Source organism: Rhinatrema bivittatum, chromosome 18 (assembly GCF_901001135.1).
Source record: "Rhinatrema bivittatum chromosome 18, aRhiBiv1.1, whole genome shotgun sequence".
Lineage (NCBI taxonomy): Eukaryota > Metazoa > Chordata > Amphibia > Gymnophiona > Rhinatrematidae > Rhinatrema > Rhinatrema bivittatum.
In genome coordinates, this window is record NC_042632.1 from 47,110,243 (window position 1) to 47,130,385 (window position 20,143).

At 40.1% G+C, this 20,143-nt stretch overlaps 1 protein-coding gene across 4 annotated transcripts in view; it reads left to right on the forward strand.

Moving 5' to 3' along the window:
• Positions 1–659: 659 nt before the first annotated feature.
• Positions 660–20,143, forward strand: part of LOC115079653 (core histone macro-H2A.1) — a 59,825-nt gene continuing 40,341 nt past the window's right edge. For all 4 annotated transcript variants that reach the window (XR_003853352.1, XR_003853351.1, XM_029583370.1 and 1 more), the window contains exons 1-2: positions 660–746; positions 16,616–16,816. Coding sequence is in view for 2 of the 4 variants with exons in the window: in XM_029583370.1 (XP_029439230.1) it covers positions 16,645–16,816 (172 nt within the window). In the remaining 2 variants the exon portion in view is untranslated. The remainder of the gene's footprint in view (positions 747–16,615; positions 16,817–20,143) is intronic.

Genomic DNA, 20,143 nt, shown 5'->3' on the forward strand with positions numbered 1-20,143 from the left:
TTCTTTTCGAAAACCGTATTCTGACGGGTGTAGAATATTATGATTACTTTTGAATTGTCAATTTTGAATTGACAATTTTGAATTGAATTGATCAATTGAATTGATCAATTTTGAATTGAACTGAAATGAATCACAAATACTTTTGAAAAAAGTAATTATGATTACTTTTGAATTGTCTCTTCCTTCTCTTTTGTTCCTTCCCTTTACCTCCCCGCCCCCATCCCTGCACCAGGACGCCTGCCCAGTTATGCAGCCCACGCCCTAACTGGCTAAGCTTCCTTAATTATCCTCAAAACTGCAAACAAAAATATATTTATTTCTTGTTGATGCAGTAAGCAGATACTACTTGCACTCAGTAACTGCTAACCCAACCCTCAGCCTGACAGTGACACTGTCAGAGCTAACACAGAGGTGCAGCTCACGCGAGCGTGAGGTGGAAAGGAAGTAACCGCGAGCCAATCAGAAGGCGCCGTTCAGTGACCGACTGTGAGATTTCTGGCAGGCGCCAATCAGAAAATCGCTCTGCGTCCTTACGTCACCAGGCGAGGCGGGGTCCGGCAGGGACGGAACTTGGACAGCTATTGCCCTGCCCTCGGCCAGCCGCGGTGCAGGATGGGAGGGGATGTGACGTCTGCGCTTGGGGTGCATTCTGGGTGGGTGGGTTGTGCAAGCGCTGCCTTTACTTGTTCCAGTTCATACGGCAGCTCAGAGGGAAAGGCAGGAGACATATTGCCCGGAGTCTTACTGTAAGTGACCGGAGTGGACGCGCTTCCAGCTCTTTATTGTTGAAGCTCGCCGGGTTATTGGCACATGCGGTGAAGCGGGAACTCTTCCCTCATCTTTAAAAAAAAAATAAATTGTATATTTCAGAACGTAGCAGTTGCTTTGAGGCAGTCGATCTCCCTTTTTTTTTGTCCCCAGCTCCGTAAACTGCGACCAGTAATTACGTTATGCTGCAGTGCTAGGCATATTTGGATCGTGTTTTCTCCTTCCCGTGCCTGCTTACAGCGGAAACAAATCAAAGTTCGTACAGATATCTTATGGTAGCTTTGTCAATTGCTGTTTCTTCTTTGTTTAAAAGGGCATTGCAACCCAGAAATGAGCTGCAGGTTAGCTGTGATGGTCACTTGTTTTTGTGTTTTAGCTCGATCGAGCTTTTTTTTTTTTTTTTGCACGCCTATTCGCAGCAAAGAACCAAAACAGCTTGCGTCAAGTGCTTTTTACCCCAGGGACTTAAACCTACAAGCACTTTCCTTTTTCAGTAATCTGTATTCACCCCTTTCTACCAGATTGTAGAGACTGATAATTTAATTGCTGCACATCACAGATTGTTTGGAACTCAATCGCAGATGTATGATCAATCGATGAGATTAAGGTGTACTGCATCTGTGCTCTGTAGTTTACATCTGGACAATTCAAAGGTGATGAGAGAAACACTTTTTTTTAAATTGATGTAAGCCGATGATTATATGTTTGAAGAGGCTCTGATTTTCTATTCCCCCTCCCTCTCTCCCAGGGGGACTGGAAAGCAACAAAACACATGTATTCAGTGCATAATGAGGACAAATTTCAGGTCCTGTCCCCATAAAAAAAATAAGGTACCAGTGTAGATTGGCTGAATGCGCTTAAATGGATTTTCAGTATCTAAAACTGGGTGTACAAGTTCATAACACATTGATTTGGTTGCAAAAAAAAAATGGCATTTTTAGGTCTTTATGAATCTGTGTTTTACATTTATTTTTCAAAAAGTTAGGCATATATTTATTTATTTATTTATTTATTTATTTAATATACCGAAGTTCTTGTTGGGAAACAAATCAATCCAGTTTACATGGAACATCAAAATGCCTAAGGCCTAGAATCAGTGCCCATGGCTTTACAAGAAACAGATTAAACAGAACGATTCCATAGAACAGTAATATGGTAACTCTCTCTGGGTTTTGAGACAAACCCGAGGCTTTAAATAAAATGATTAAAACAAATTGATTAAAAAAATTAAAAATAATAAATCCCTAATAGATACAAATTAATTAACAAAACAAATACAAATACAAATTAATTAATTAAAAACAAATAAATACAAAATAAATATAGTTGTACATAAATTATACAGAGAAGGCAATTTGTTTAACGTTGTCATTTGGACGACGAAATCCGGAGGCAGCAAGTGACCGGGCAGTAAAAATATATATGCAAATAATTGCAAGGAATTCAGTATGAATATAGGTATTTAAATCAATATGTTTAAGTATATGATTTCAAATAATGACAAGGTTCTAAGAGTCTGATTCAAACACTAGTATCTTCTACCTAGAGGACAAAAGACCAAGAATGGTCAAACTGATATCAGATTATCTGATTACGTTTATGTTTTTGGAGGGGGGGGGGGGGGGGAATTGTAGCGTTTTTAGTTTATGATTTGCAAATATCCTCTCTGCCTGACACAACTGTCAGCTCTGAGTTTGAATCGAGCCTTTTGTGATATTACATGATTTGCTTTCAAGAAAAAATGGCAAGTAAGCTATGTATGGGTTGCAGCACATTCTAGCAATTGAAAAATAAGTGTTGGGTTCCAAAATTATTGTTGTACTAGAAATTCCTGAGAGCCTGGGCACCTAAAATTTAGCACTTGTTTCCTAAAATTTAGGGAAACAAAAATTAATTTAAAAAAAAAAAAACCAGATATGACAAAAGAAAAGCAAAATGGGGGGGACAGGGGACTAAATAGCACCAACATAAAAAGCAAAAAACCAAAATGTTCCCTGGCTTCTGAATTTTTGACTGGCACCTAAGAGGATAACAACTGATGCGGCAGCACATATGCATATGTATGGCTGCATGCAGAGTTACAAAAGTATTTTATATTCCACGTATATCGGATATGTGAGTATTATAAAATACACGTCTTTACCCCACAGCTTCCGTGCATATATATATACGCTTATGTGAGAATACATTCAATGCATTGAAAGCACATATTTTTCTTACTTATTTTAAAAATATACATGAATATATTTTACATGTGAAAATAACGTAGGATTTATTCGCAAATATTGGTATATTTTAAACATGTGCGTGTAATTGAAATTACCAGTTTGTTTTTTGAGCTATCAAGCTCTTTATTCAAAATCACTTTGAACCAAACAAACATGGTGCTATCCCCATTAAAACACCACCTTTGAAATAAGATTCAACTAGATTTAAAACAAAAAAAAAATTCATACAAAAAAAGGTATCTGTTACGGAAGGTTGCTAATGAGTTTCCTATGTGTTGAATCACGTGGAGTCCATCTTCTCAAAAATATCTTGGTACGAAAACATACAGATTAAGTCCAAACTCAAGATTACCTAAAGATTTTCAGTATTGCAATCCTCACTGAAGCTTGCATATCTTCCATGAAGAAATAATGTGATTAGATAAGGACCTTGGGTGGAAAACCCAAATGTCATTTTTGAATGTGCTCAGATTATATCCATTTTCAAAAGGTTGGTTTTCCAGTCAGTAGTAGTAGGGTCCCCAAGTTACACTGTTCACCCAGTCCTTGTCTAGGTCATCACGACCCTCCTGGTTCTTCAGCCTGACCTCCCCACAGTTCGCCCGACCAATAATACACAAATACGTTTAATATCACTTATGCAAGATAATTAGGTGTAAAATTACATGAGTTAGTTGGCGAATTAAAATAGCACTTTATATGCATAAATGCTGGTCCAGCCCCAGGACCCCTCTACAGAGAAGGGCTACCAAAATGATAAGGGGAATGAAACAACTCCCCTATGAGGAAAGACTAAAGAGGTTAGGACTTTTCAGCTTGGAGAAGAGACGACTGAGGGGGGATATGATAGAGGTGTTTAAAATCATGAGAGGTCTAGAACGGGTAGATGTGAATCGGTTATTTACTCTTTCAGATAGTAGAAAGACTAGAGGGCACTCCATGAAGTTAGCATGGGGCACATTTAAAACTAATCAGAGAAAGTTCTTTTTTACTCAATGCACAATTAAACTCTGGAATTTGTTGCCAGAGGATGTGGTTAGTGCAGTTAGTATAGCTGTGTTTAAAAAAGGATTGGATAAGTTCTTGGAGGAGAAGTCCATTACCTGCTATTAAGTTCACCTAGAGAATAGCCACTGCCATTAGCAATGGTAACATAGAATAGACTTAGTTTTTGGGTACTTGCCATGTTCTTGTGGCCTGGATTGGCCACTGTTGAAAGCAGGATGCTGGGCTTGATGGACCCTTGGTCTGACCCAGTATGGCATTTTCTTATGTTCTTATGCCCCTTTTGACGTGCATAAATAGGCGTGCAAAAAAGCAAAAATATGTGCATCTGTTTCATTTTAATAAAATAGCATGTACGCGAGTCACTCTGAAAATTCACCCCTAAGTTTTCTAAATATATTTCCACCCTGTCATTGAGTAAAGAGAATTTGATTTGCATACATTGGGCCTGATTTATACTAAGCTTTTTTTCACCCCATATACACGAGAGAAAAGCCTTAGTAAATCAGGCCCATTATTTGGTATTTGTAGTAAAGCAGTGGTTTGCAAAATGTTGTTGTCAAGGACAGTATACGTTTGCAGGCACAAGGCTTTCTTCTCTATACTGTATCTTTATTCTGGAAACAGTACTGGCTTCTGTTAAGTATTTGCTCCTTTTTTTGGGCCACATATCATAAAAGGAAAAAGCAAAAAACCAAAATGTTCCCTGGCTTCTGAATTTTTGACTGGCACCTAAGAGGATAACAACTGATGCGGCAGCACATATGCATATGTATGGCTGCATGCAGAGTTACAAAAGTATTTTATATTCCACGTATATCGGATATGTGAGTATTATAAAATACACGTCTTTACCCCACAGCTTCCGTGCATATATATATATATATATATATATATGCTTACTTGAAAATGATCTGTGGCTCTCGCAATCAGAATGTAAGATTGTTGTGTGCTTGTTGCTTAGCAATAGGTAAGGAGGGAATTGGATTTTGTATGTTGATCCCCTCCCAATGCATTCCTAGAGGGGTTTGAGGGAGGGAAACAAGTGGTGAGAAAAATTAATTAGAAGTTGGACACCTGGGGTGCTCATTGTGTACTGTAGCTGTCAATAAAACCATTTTCACCAATTTTTGAATTGCAGTTCAGTAAAGTCTAGTATCTAAGAGAGTTTTTGTCACTACTGAAGCCTTAAGTTCAAGTTAATCTCATGAAGCATAGAACACGTGCTGCAAGCAGAGTTATATACCGCCATGCTAATATTCCTGCATAAATCTTTTTGTACTGAGTGTTTTCAGAGAAAAGAACTTTTAATCCAAAAGTTTTCTAGTGAGTTTGTTTGAAGGAAGTGATATACTGAGGCCACAATTCTGGCTGTTGCACTGTGGAGCTTTTCAGATTTTGAGTGAATTTGTGGGAGGAGTATTATAGAAGTCACAAGAGGCTTTCTAGACATATACTTATTTTACAGTGGTACTGGATTTGCACTGTGCGGTACAATGGTGATATGTGTTCAGGTACTACAAATCTTGCCCCAAAGATTTTGTAATCTAAATAGGCAGCTGAGGCAGTGGGAGATAAAGACGGTAACGTTCAAACAGCTGGGTGGGCGTACATGTATGCGCGTATGCCGGCTCGTGCCAATGGGTGCAGCGATTTTATAACCTATATCTGTATATGCATGCATGATATAAAAGCGGCTGTACGCATGTACATGCGTGCACAATTTTATATGGACACGCGCATGTGCGCAGAAATGCCGGCTCTACTGCATAATTAGGGAGGATTTTAAAAACGATTCATGCTGACGCAGTAGCCCTTTTTCCCAGTTCTCAGTTCACCCAGTTAACGGATCGGACTTTCTAATTCCCCATTATTTAGCCTCCCTTTTACCCTTTTAATCCCAACCCTTAAAATCCCGCTGACTCACCTAGGTTTTTTTTTTTTAATTTTAATACTTAAACGCCATCCAGAGCAGAAGTAAAGTTATGCAGTAGGGGATCCTGGCGCACACTTCTGCTCTTAAATACCTATTTGCACATTTCAGGGTGTCTTCCCGGAATGCCCAGGCCATGCCCTGCTCCTTTTTCAATTTTTTTGATTTGTGCATGTACCAGGAAATATGCGTGTACTTGCGCTTCCTAAAATCCACGTGGCACGCACCGGTCCGAGATACTCGCATATCTCCTGGCTTTGCTGCGTGGAGGGCTTGTAAAATTTACCTGAAGTTGCCTAAGTTCACAAAGGAACGTTGGTGGAAGAAGCAGGATTTGATCCCTGGTTTTCTTGGTCTGTAGACGACTACTTTGTGATGATAGTATCTATGGCAGTGGTTCTCAACCCTGTCCTGGGGACCCCCCCAGCCAGTCGGGTTTTCATGATATCCACAATGAATATGCATGAGAGAAAATTTGCATGTTATGGAGGCAGTGTATGCAAATTTTCTCTCATGCATATTCATTGTGGATATCATGAAAACCCGACTGGCTGGAGGGGTCCCCAGGACAGGGTTGAGAACCACCGATCTATGGGAATGGGTGAAACTGACCAGAAATTGATCACCAGATCATACTTCTTGTTCTAGCCCACCATTAAGCAATACTGCTTTCTGAAACAAACATAGAAGAGATTCTTTTTTGCCTGATTTTTCTCCATTTTCGACCCCCATCTCCAATCTAGATGGCTGACCCATTGTGTCTCAGATTTCCATGCTGTCTGAAGGTTAGATGGGGGTTTGTTATATGTAATAGCTTGCTTGGAAATAATGCTTGCCTGCTAACTCCTATGGGCAGGTAGTATGAAACGCAGGTGGCCTTGCTCTGTTCATTGGGTGCAGATTGGTTTTCTCCTTTGTGTGAGATGTAGCAGAATGGCATGACAGGAGGAGTGCAGAGCAAAGGAAACCTCAGAGTTGTGGAACTCTGTGATGTGTTTGTGACGTGAATGGTGATCCTTGTACAGTGCAGGAAAAAAAGTCACGGGATAGGAGGCAATGTCCTATTGTGGAATGGTAACTGGTTAAAAGATAGGAAACAAAGTTGTACTAAGCGGCCAGTTTTCCCAGTGGAGAGAGGTGAATAGTGGACACAATTATTCAAAGTTGTTAAAAAAAAAAATGGACTGTGAGAAACTGCAGAATGACCTTGCCTTTCTGGGGACTTGGCCATTTAAGTGGCAGATGAAATATAATGTGGACAAATACAAAACAATACACATAGGGAAAAAAATCTTAACTATAGTTACACAAGGGCTCCATATTAGGAGTCGCTGCTCAGGAAAGGATATTGGAATCATTGTGAACAATATATTGAAATTTTCAACCATGTGTGGTGATGGTCGGAATAGAAAATAGAATATTAGGAATTATTGGGAAAGGAATGGAGACTAATTATGTCTCTGTATTGATAGATGGTGCGACCACACTTAAGAGCGGAACTAGAAAAAGTACAGTGACGGGTAAGAAAAAATGATAAATGAGATGGAATGGCTCCCTTACAAAAACAGGCTAAACAGGTTAGGGCTCTTCAGGCTGCAAAAGAAAGAAATGAGAGGGATATGATAGAGGTATATAAAATCACGTGTGAGCTGGGATGAATATTTACCCTTTCAAAATCGTAGAGCATATAGAAAGACATGATTTAATGGAACACAGTCAACATGGCTTTACCCAAGGGAAGTCTTGCCTAACAAATCTGCTTCATTTTTTTGAAGGGGTTAATAAACATGTGGATAAAGGTGAAACGGTAGATGTAGTGTATTTGGATTTTCAGAAGGCGTTTGACAAAGTCCCTCATGAGAGGCTTCTACGAAAACTAAAAAGTCATGGGATAGGAGGCGATGTCCTTTCATGGATTACAAACTGGTTAAAAGACAGGAAACAGAGAGTAGGATTAAATGGTCAATTTTCTCAGTGGAAAAGGGTAAACAGTGGAGTACCTCAGGGATCTGTACTTGGACCAGTGCTTTTCAATATATATATAAATGATCTGGAAAGGAATACAATGAGTGAGGTTATCAAATTTGCGGATGATACAAAATTATTCAGAGTAGTTAAATTGCAAGCAGACTGATACATTACAGGAGGACCTTGCAAGACTGGAAGATTGGGCATCCAAATGGCAGATGAAATTTAGTGTGGACAAGTGCAAGGTGTTGCATATAGGGAAAAATAACCCTTGCTGTGGTTACACGGTTAGGTTCCATATTAGGAGCTACCACCCAGGAAAAAGATCTAGGCATCATAGTGGATAATACTTTAAAATCGTCGGCTCAGTGTGCTGCAGCAGTCAAAAAAGCAAACAGAATGTTAGGAATTATTAGGAAGGGAATGGTTAATAAATCGGAAAATGTCATAATGCCTCTATATTGCTCCATGGTGAGACCACACCTTGAATACTGTGTACAATTCTGGTCTCCGCATCTCAAAAAAGATATAGTTGCGATGGAGAAGGTACAGAGAAGGGCATCCAAAATGATAAGGGGGATGGAACAGCTCCCCTATGAGGAAAGGCTGAAGAGGTTAGGGCTGTTCAGCTTGAAGAAGAGACGGCTAAGTGGGGATATGATAGAGGTCTTTAAGATCATGAGAGGTCTTGAACGAGTAGATGTGTCTTAGTTATTTACACTTTCGAATAATAGAAGGACTAGGGGGCATTCCATGAAGTTAGCAAGTAGCACGTTCAAGACTAATCAGAGAAAATTCTTTTTCACTCAACGCACAATAAAGCTCTGGAATTTGTTGCCAGAGGATGTGGTTAGTGCAGTTAGTGTAGCTGGGTTCAAAAAAGGTTTGGATAAGTTCTTGGAGGAGAAGTCCATTAACGGCTATTAATCAAGGTTACTTAGGGAATAGCCACTGCTATTAATTGCATCAGTAGCATGGGATCTTCTTAGTGTTTGAATAATTGCCAGGCTCTTGTGGCCTGGTTTGGCCTCTGTTGGAAACAGGATGCTGGGCTTGATGGACCCTTGGTCTGACCCAGTATGGCAATTTCTTATGTTCTTATCAAGACTAGGGGATACTCCATGAAATTAACAGGTAGCAGATTTAAAACAAATCGGAGAGAGACACAATCAAACTGTGAGATTTGTTGGAGGAGAAAGTGGTCAAAGCATCTAGCATAGCTGGGTTTAAAAGGCATTTGGACAGTTCCTGAAGGAAAAGGCCATAAACGATTAGTAGCCAGATAGACTTGGGAATGCCTCTGCTTATCCCTGGGAGTGAGCAAGAAGGACTGGATCTGCTGGGTACCTCCCAGTGACCAGACAGGAAGCTAGACTCGATGGACTTTGATATGTGTGCAAGTATTTTTAGCTTCTTGCTCTTAGCTTGAGTTGATACCAGGCTAGGCTCAATAGTCTTTTTTTTCCACACAGTTCCTGATGACTGTGCATATCAGGAAATAGAAGAATCATGCATTTTGTAATGAAACAGTGTATCATGGGTTTATAAACCGGGGCAGTTCTGAAAATGCCATGTACAGGGAGCTTATACAACTTTTCTATGATGCGCGAGGACTCTGAACCACTTTTTAATGTTTTTCAACACAGGGGAAAAAGCTTTTAAGGACTGGTTCAATCCATCTGTTACTCTTGGGAGAACTCTCAAAAATGTTTTAAAATTCTGCAGATATTTGTCAAAAAAACATAATGACTGCCAGGTACAGAATTTTAAAGAATTCCCCCACGAGTACTGTGAAAGTATATCAGCCCCTTACCCCAGCTCTACCACCCTTTCTCAGGCTCAGCTCTAGCTCTCTCCCTCCCAACATTAAATTCCCTTTTACCCATCTTCCCTCCCTCCCCCAGCCACCTGAACAATTAAAACCAAACCAAACCATACAAAGCCCCCAAACAGGGCAACCTGCTGACCAGCTGCACCCCCCCCCCCCCCCCCCCCCCCCCCCCAGAAGCACGGAACAGCCGGCGACTTCAGAGCCTGGGGCAGTGAGTGTGAGTAAGGCCACTGGGGAGAGGAGAACTGAAATTCTGCCACCACCCTACTCAGCTGTCCGCTGCTGCTGCGGAGCAAGCGAGGAGGCTACTACATCTCCCCTGAGGAGAAGCGGCAGTGGCAGCCAGCAGTTTTAAAATAAAAAAAAAAAGTAGCTGAATGCTGAAGAAGACCATGCCGTTCTCTTCCAACCCCCTCGGGCCGATGCGGTCACCTCCCTCCTGTTCTGGCTGTCTGCGAAAACGTTTCCACCTCGTCCCCCGTCCCCCCCTACCAAATTCCACATGTTAACTAGAAAAGTCCACGAGTGGAATTCTGATTTGTGCAGTGGCGCAAAATTTCCCCCAGGAGTGCGAGTCTGATGCCGGTTTCTGAAAGTTATCGTGGGCCTAATCCTGTGGGGACGTCCACCACAGTCCTACAGGTCATGCTATTGATGAGTGGAACCTGATGAGGTGCAGGTCATTTTCAGTAGGGTTACGTTGAAGGTGCTGGAAAATTCAAACTTATGGCACAGTGGTCAACAGAGGCTGGTTCTCATTGAGCTGGAAGCGCAAAGGAGCGAGCGGAAACTGCCAGGGCAATAAAAAAATAATATAAATTGAATTACTAAAATATACCTGAGGTAGTGTGAGTCCCACACCATCTTTCCAACTATATGGTAAATGTGTCCCTATTTAATAAAACGTGTGGTTAGTAAATAGGCTTCATTAATCTCAATGGGGCCTATTTACTAACAATGTGCAGCAACACACGTTAACACATTTTAGTAAATATACCCCTAAGTGAGATCCAGGTTAGAGAGCTCTTCTGTATTTACGAGCTTTATTATTGCTGTGCAAAGAGAAAAGGGATACTGTTCTAAAATCTCTCACTTTAATTTACTGAGTAAAATCACCGTGGGACTGTAAGCCATTGATCAGAGTCAGCACTGCATAGAACAAAACCTGTTTAGTAAGTGAGTGCCAACTGCTTGACTTAACAGCTCATTAGTTTTTAAATCCACTACTGGATAATTATGTTTAAAAGTCGGTTAATGATTCGACCCTGTTATAGAATATCATGAAACGGCATTATCCATGGCAAACAGGGGAGTTCTCTCACCATCTCAGATTAGAGTGGGGAAAAAAACCTTTGATGGAATATGCTAAATTGTCTAAACTAGGAACGTGTGCATCTTATTGAGATGGCTAACACTGTATTAGCTCTCGCCAAAGCATTTTGACAGCAAGACCCCAGGTTATCCCTGTGTGTGGATGATTCTATGTTTGAAAGGCACTTGGATTCATGTTGCCATCGTATTGTATTTTGCTTTTTAAGGATGCCCAGTCCTCCAGATCATCAAGACCAGCCTGGAAACCCAACCCCTCCCCTCCCCCCCCCCCCCCCCCCCCAGTTTATCCAGACCTCTCGCCCATCATTACTACACATTTAATATCACTTATGCCAGATAAATAAGAGATGTAAAAAATAAGTGAGAGGGTTGACAAATGTACACGTGTAAGTGTCTTTTAAAATAGCAACTTGCGTGTGCAAGTGTTTGCCTCGCCCTGAAATGCTTTTATGTCACTCCTTTTATGCGCGCATCTATGCGTATGAGAGTGAAAATAAGCGCATCTTTTTTACTTCTATAAAATACAGAATATGCAAGTAGATGTTGCTCATGCACGAATATGCTCATTTTTACACATGTAACGTTTTGATAATTCGCCCCTCCGTGCGCAAAGTCTACAACTTGAGCAATTGCTTAAGCGTTTGTTTTGCTCATTTTTGAAAAGGAATATTTATTTACACAATTTATAAACCGCCTCTACCGAAGCCATAGGTAGTGAACATAAAAACATGCAAAAATAAAATAAGCAAATTAAAGCGAATCCAAAACAGAAGAAACAGGCACAGTCATCCTGCTTCAAAGCATCCTGCAAAACTTGAGATCAATAGCAGTTTCGACAAACGCACCTGCCTAAACAAAAAGGTTTGCAGTTTTAACTCTACTTGAAATATTTTAGTGGCTAAAATTTAGTTTTAAAGCATAATTGGACAATTTCTTTTGGACACTTGTTTGACAGTTGGTCTGACACTGGCAAGATTCTCAGTCAGCATTGCAGGCCTGCGTGATTTTTGGGGGGGTTGGGATAAAGGGATCCAGAATTTTCTTTGTGCCCCTTTGGGCTTCCAGCATCATCAGAACTGGGTCTGGGATTCAGCAGCATCGGCCTTCATTCACAAATACCCAGAGATTGTTCTCCTTATTGTTTGTCCCCTTCGGACTCGTTTAATCTGGTCAGCCCAGACTGCTTCTCGAACTTCAAAATCATGGGCCCCAGAACTGGCCACTGTGTATCGACGTTGCATGATGGCTAGGACTGAGCCACTGGACTGGCCCCAGGGTCTGCAGGATTTTCAACGCTGCATGTCGTCGTCTTGCTTCTGGAATGGGGAGCAAGGAGGTCAAATAGCAAAAACCCTGCTGGAGCCGTATATTGGATAGGGATGTGCAAACGTCTTTAGAAGATAACTGCAAACAGTTCGACAAACCAGGAAACGGTTGATGATGCCTTCAATCATTTTGTTGAAATGCACTTGTACCTTTCATATATTCAAACAGCAGAAAATCTTCAGTGATGTCATCTTTGCTGTTCGTACCTCCTACTGTGAATGTAAAACCACCCCCTCTGCACCGAGTTAAAAGTACCCCCTCTTATAATGGTATAAATAGAGAGTGACACATTGATTTATGCTGTGATGTGTTAAATAACGCAAGGTGCAATAATGTAGCGTGTGTTGCAGAAATTGCCTATGTGATGTGGTAGCTTGGAAATCAGCCTAACCACGTCCACTTTTTTTTTTTTTTTATCGCGGGGACTATTTCTGCTATAAACATAGCATTTTGATAAATCTAGGGGAAAATGAGGTGTGATACAGGTTTTATAGGAGAGCATAAGAATAATCAAAGGGTGTGGCAGTGGCCCCATGGTTACATCTTCAAATATGGCATCTCCTCTGCTGTGGGAGCTCCTGCTGCATGACAATCTCCAGATATAAGTACGTCCCTCCTTCAGTCCTGTAGTGGCATCAGATGAATAGAAATATAAATTAGATTGGCACCACTCTCTACTTTTCCGCTTCTACATTTTGCCACTGTCTGAAATGAGCCAACAGGTTTTCAGCCCATGTTTTTAAGACCGATGCTCATTCCACATCTGGATTTAAGAATCATACTCCGAGAGAAATATCGGTTTCTTGGTTCAGAACAACTCTAGTAGAACGCCTACCGAATATTTGGTTTTGTACAATCGTTCTAAGATGTTGGTAAAAGAAAAACAGAAATATTGTTCAGGCTAAGCTCATGGGATACAATGCAAGATCGCAAATAAAAAGAGAAAACAAAACTGGAAATTCAGAGGGGCCATCCGTACTAAAAAGTGAATATGTCCACAGAAACATAAATGTGCATTAAAAGCACTGTTAGTACTTTTAATTGATTTGATGTTTGTGAAAGCTAATTATACAAAATCTATGCAAAATAGGTAATGAGCTGCAAAATAATGCAAATCATCTTATCTATGTGCATCTGCTAAAATGACATTTGCATGCTTTAATACATGTTAACACAGATCCGTTAATGCGAGAAACTTAACTGCTGGTCCTTGGGACCTTGGGCATCCTTCACTGCATCAGATTGTGAGCCCCCTGGATAGAGAAATCCCTAAAATACCTGAATGTAATCCACTTTCACGTGCCTGGAAAAGCGAAATATAAACAAAATAAAGATACTTGGGCGCCTTGCTAATGCAAAAACCCTTAACAGCATTAATGTGCTGCTAACTTACACGCAAGAAAATGAACTCTGAATTGATCTGCATATAATTAACCAGGGTCATTAATGTAAGTTAATTAACACACATTAACAGCCCATGTTGGCGCACTCAAAAACGCCTAACTTGATGATTTTCAGGTTTTTTGGTGATTTTTAAAAAATTTCAAAAGAAGGGCTTGTTTAATCTGAGGTGTGCATTACCTCAAAGTTTCACCAGTATGGAATCTCCAAATCTGTGTCTCAGCCAATCTGAAGCAAATGCCCAGTATCCTGTCCTTCTTGGAACATACACACCTCTCTTTAGGCTGCAGATGATGGTGATATTTCAGATAAGAACACTTTTATCTTCTGAACTAAAATAAATTCTAACTCAGGCTGCTTCCCAAAGCAGAGAGACATGTTGCTGCCTGATTCAGTGCTGAATGAGCTGTTCCTGCGTCTTGGCATTTCTATATGTTGTATACTAGTGGATGTGTTCTGATAATGGAGCATATAGTTGCATCCCTCTAGGGTTGCTGAACCCATGTATCAATCCCAGAATCCACAAATAAAAGGTGGATTCTGGGAAATGCCCTTTGTCTCCTGGGTATTTCCTTTTGCATAACTCTTGCATGAAATGAGGATATTAATGCTAACCCTGCAGTCCATCTAAGCCCCATTGGGAGATTTCCACCTCTGCAATCATGGTGTGATATGACTGATGTTGAAATGCAGGGACAATTGATGCCAGCTGGTGATATTGGCGGAGGGTCAGCAGAAAAAAACGGATCTGGAGAGCAGCATGGAGTGGTAGTGACATGGCAGGGAGAGGTGCTTGAGGAGAGACTGATTTCAGAAGAGGCAAGACCTCTGGTTCCAGGAACGGAGTTTCAGGAGGCATTATCAGGTTTGCAAATTCTCTTTGTGCTCAACCCAGTTAGGTTTGTTCTTGCAACTTTATCTCAGGTGCCTTCTGAAGTGTTTTTGGGAATGGTATCGGCTCTTGTCTCCCAGATGAAGGCCTCTTTGACGGGTTGTGTATGTGAATTTTCCTCAGCTGCCTCTTCTAAGTTGACAGTTCATGATAAGTTGTTTAATAAATAAGAAGCGTGAGTCAAGCTGTGAAGGGAACATTGCCAGTGTTCAAGCTTTGAAGATTACTTTGGTTCGGGATAGCCATGTGTGAATGTTTGATATTTCACCTTTTCTCACGATTAGTCTCAAGGCAGATTATGATAAATTTTGATCTCATTAATAGGGTTGAGATGTTGGAGACTATCACTATAGGAGAAGGAATCCTTGTGTTACAACCTTTGCAAGGATTAGATCCATCTTGTCAGTGGAAATGTAAACGATTCTCTTAGTGACTTTCTGCATTAGAATATGGTAGAGACGGGGTTCTTAAGTCAGTTTTTCATCCTAAAGATCTTTTATTATACGATAATAAAGTTTGGGTTTCCCTGATCTGTGCAGACGAACTACAGAGAAGCTTACATCTTTTTTTTGTCTTATAAATCAGTTAAATGAGATGTGGGAACTTCTATTATTTTTTTCTTTTTGATCCATTCCAACTCCAGGCGTACATTGAGATCACCTCTGAAGTACCTGCTGTGGTTGTTTCAGCAACTTGTATATTTGTCTGGCTCATAATTTCTCTTATTTTGTTTTCCTCTCCCCCATGTCGTTGCCTTATCTCTTAATTTGCATTGAAGATATCTTCTTGTCAGGATAATACTGCCTGTTAAATTTGAAAATTGAATCAAAAATAAAAAGCTTATTAGAAAATGGGAAGAGCAATTATAATTACTGAGCACACTAGTAACTTATCACACACAAGCAGTAACGCTTACTCAGAAATGTCCTACTTTGGTAATAGTTTAGTTTTATTGAATAAAAAAATACATGTGCTCCCTCCTTTTATTAAACTGTTTGTAATACACCAGTTCAAAAGGCCTTGAAGGGAAACTAAATTCAATTCTTAAGCCATCTATTGAGTTGACCTTCCTGATGTATACAAATCTTTTCTTGGGTTTTCACATTATATTTATGAATAACCTACTTTTATTTATAACACTCATTTTTACACACATTCCTCTTTTACCTTCACATAGAAGATGAACCCGTATGAAGTGCAGATCAGTCATACAAGGATGATGACATATATGAGCTTTCAAGGTCTCGGTTGCCTTTTTCTGATGTGACAAGACCGAAGGAAGAAATTGCATTCCTTAAAGTGTGCAGTTACATCTGTGACCCTGAAATCTCAAGATCCACTTCTCTTGGATGGTTGTTGTGTTGAGTGAAAATGTTGAACAAAAAGAATTACAACCTGAACCTTTAAAATGTAAACACAAGTACCATAGAGGAGGGGTATATTCAAATTCAGGTATAAATTATACACAAGATGCCAGCATTTTTCAGTGGCAAGGAAATTCTAGAGCAAGGGATTATGGCATGAGGTGAAGGGGGGTAGGCGTCAGAAGTAACATGAAGAATTATTTCATCACAGAAAAGGGTGATGAATGCATCGAGCAGCCTGCCAAGTGGTGGAGGTGGAAACAGTATTCATGAACGTATGGAACTGGTGCAGAAGATTCCTAAGTGGGGAAACAAAAGTAAAGCCAGAGATCAAGTAAAAAATCTGCAATATTGCAATAAAGTGAACATGGGCAGACTAGAAGGGCCTGTCAACTTATCTGCCACATTCTAGAGTTGTATCAACCTGTGAATAATGCAGGGCCAAATGTATGTCTTAAATTCTAAGATACGTTGCTTGTACATGAGTTATGCAGTTATTCTGATTTCTGAGGTAATACTGGAAAGGGTTACTGCCATGCCTTGATTCATCTGTTCTTTGGTTTGTAGCGTGCCATTGGTGACCTGCAGCAGAAAAGATGTCCAGTAGAGGTGGAAAAAAAAAATCGACCAAGACCTCCCGGTCTGCGAAGGCTGGGGTTATTTTCCCAGTAGGGAGAATGCTACGTTATATTAAAAAAGGGCACCCAAAATACAGAATTGGTGTTGGTGCTCCAGTGTACATGGCTGCCGTTCTGGAATACCTCACTGGTGAGTATACAGCAGCGTGACCAGTGGCTAAAAGTGTGCATGTGATAAGCACAGAGGGAACTCGAGGGGAAAGCTGGGTCTGCTGTATTGTACTAGATCTAGTGGATGGGCCTCAGCCTTTATCTGCTCTCTGCTTCCATATTTTTCTGTTTCTTTCAGGTAAGAGCATATAAGAGGCATTCCTAATAAACTCCTAAATTAAACATTCAAAAGTACCTTGCTTGAAGCTCTGAAAATAAGGTTTTGTCTGAGTCAGATTGGTATTTGTTCTTTTTTTTGTCTGTGCTTGTATGAACTAATGGCCAAAATGTGCAATAGACCTGAAGAATTGTGTGCCCCAGTTGATTGATTAGGCCTCATGCCATCATTGTGATTGATCCACTTAAGTTAGAGCTTTTATTTGTAGCTATTGAACCATTAGCAGCAGCAAGATTGCACCAAGAATCGTTAAAGCTATCGCAGAAGAATTTTCCTACTGTCAAACTGAAAATGACATAACAGATGTACATTTTAACTGTAGCCATCAGGACTGTATATGTTGAGTAGTGTGTTAGAAGCTGTAAGTAGTGGTTGAAAATATATTTAATTTAAACGCTGAAGGGGCCAATTTTAATAGATTTCCTCAGATGTGTGTTTGTAGAAGAACTATATAAAAGAAGGCTAGTTAGCATCTCTATTAGCACTAAGATATTTGTGTGCTCCGTTACAATGAGATTTCATACTCTGGGAAATGTGGATTCTATAATAGCTGCTTTTCTACCCTATACCAGAGTACCTTATGTCTTATTTTTAGATAACTCATTAGCACTGCGTGTTGGGATTTCTCAGTGCTAATGGTAAGTGGTAAGGACTCTGGACAGCACTAAGTGCTGAACAGAAATATAAAATAATACACCTCTTTTAGATAAAATCGTGGATTCTCCAAATGAGCCCCTACTTACTTGAGACGATGTATTGATATCCGCATTAGATAGAGTAATACCAATGAAAGAATTTAGAAGGAAACGGCAACGTATAATGCCCCAAGGTTCACTAACTCATTACAGAAAAAGAAATGTGAATGAAGAAGGTTAGAACGCAGATGGCGTCATTGCCCAAATGTACACAATAAATCGAATTATCAGCTTTGTCTAGGAAAATACCAAAAAAGCCAAGAAGGCTTATATATATTCAAAGCTGGCCGACTCATTTAACAATCCTAGAGAACTGTATCATTCCGTTAATCAGATTATTAAGTCCACGTCCTGACCTCCAGTCATGCCACTCCCTTCTGAGGGAAGAAATATCGCTGAAACCTTTGCTACATTCTTTACTGAAAAAAAACAAATAGTATAAGGAACTCAATATAAGTGCCTAGTAGTAATTACATCAATGATGAATTCTCCCTAGACATCGTCATCCAGGAAGAATTTAAGACAACAACAGATTCTGAAATCATACAGATAATTAGTAAAATGAATTCCTCATCCTTTCCTCTTAACCCCGTGTTCTACAACCTTATTGAAATCAATTAAAGTAGAAACTGCTGGTTTCATCACACAATTCATCAATGCTTCACTAGAATGAGGCTCAATTCCAGCACCTTTCAAACGAGCATCAGCTTGTCCTATGCTCAATAAAAACCCGCATCTGACCCGACTGTGTTAACTAATTATCGCCCAGTCTCTTCACTGCCTTATATTACAACAATCCTTGAAGCTGTAATGGTATCACATTTGATTCAAACGATATTTTAGACCAATACCAATTTCCAAAGATACCATAGCACCGAGCTCCTCTTATTATCTACTTTTGACACCCTCAGATGAGGCTTTGATTGAGGAACAATGTTTGTTCTGGTGCTCCTTGATACATCTGCAGGATTCGGTACAATTGAGCACTAAATACTTCTCTCACGGCTGGAATCGTTAGGAATGTTAGGTCGTGTTCTATCTTGGTTCACGTCTTCTCTTTCTGGCAGACATTAACAAATTAAAATTGGCTGTCTCGCATCAAACTGGTTTCCAGTTAGCTCTGGTGTTCCCCAGAGTTCAGCGTTGTCTACGGCCTTATTCAACATCTGTTGACTCCTCTCTGTCGCTTACTCACTGTCCTTGGAGTCCACTATAAGCTCCATGCTGACAGTCAGTTTTTTTCTTTCCCAGTAAAACTTCCTGGGTCTTAAGTGAGGAATTTTTCATAGCGTGCCTTTCCACTGTTCAAAACTGGTTGAACCAAAATAAACTTGTAGTATGCTTTCTGTTTTACCTAAATTTGATATCCCGATTCACAGTACAAAATGCTCCAAATATTTACTTTCAGAAACCATTCCATCACAGTATCAAAGTCTGCTCACATTTCGGGTGTCTTCATTGACTCTGCACCATCTCTAGTACAAACCTCTTATCATAAACTCAGGTTACTTTGGCGTCTCAGACCATTTCTTGACTCCAGTGATTTCCAAACTGTTCTGCAATCTCTTCTCTTCTCTGGTATCACTTATTGCAACTCCCTCCTTACAGGCCCCCCACTATACACTACCTGTCCTCTCCAGATTATTCAGAATTCTGCAGCATATCTACTGTCCGGCACCCCGATTCGTGAGCACATTACCCCCATATTGCAATCTCTCCATTGGCTCCTGATAATTTATCGGATGCAATACAAACTAATCACCTATTATATAATCCCTTTTTAACAATTTACACCTCCTTGGACCATCGCAATCATGAAAGTCCATGCTCCATCAAGACCTTTGCACTCCTCAGGTCAGAGTTTGTTAGACATCCCCTCACCGAGAGCTGCACACCTTGACACTTTTCACTTGCCAGTCTGATTCTATAGAGCTTTATCCTATTTCAGAAAGCATATGACTGCTAAAATTCTAGTGCCCCCTCCATCCCTTCTGGAGTATGTTTTTTTTATTTTATTATGTTTTATTTGTTTGTTGTTTTATTCCTTAGTTCAAACATGTTTGGTTATGCATGTAATGATGTACCCTGCCATGAACAACAGGAAGGGTGGGTAAGAAACGTTTTAAAATAAATAAACTGTAGCATTTTAATTTTTATTCATTGGTTTGGCTGTATTATTGTCAGTTAAGTCAAAAGGTTTCGTACAGTACTCTGCTGCTGTTGTAGAAGCTAAGTATAATTGATTTGTACTCCGATTATTTTTTGCCTAAACTATATTATGTTAAAATAGAGTTGGTTTATTCTCTCTGGGTGACATAAGTTGTCAGAGTGCATTTTTGTTTCAAGGCTAGTTTGGTAATGGAGTTGGCTTTCAGGATTCTGAACCGGTGAAATATATTCCAGCGACAGAGAATATTGTGCCTGGGAAATGAGT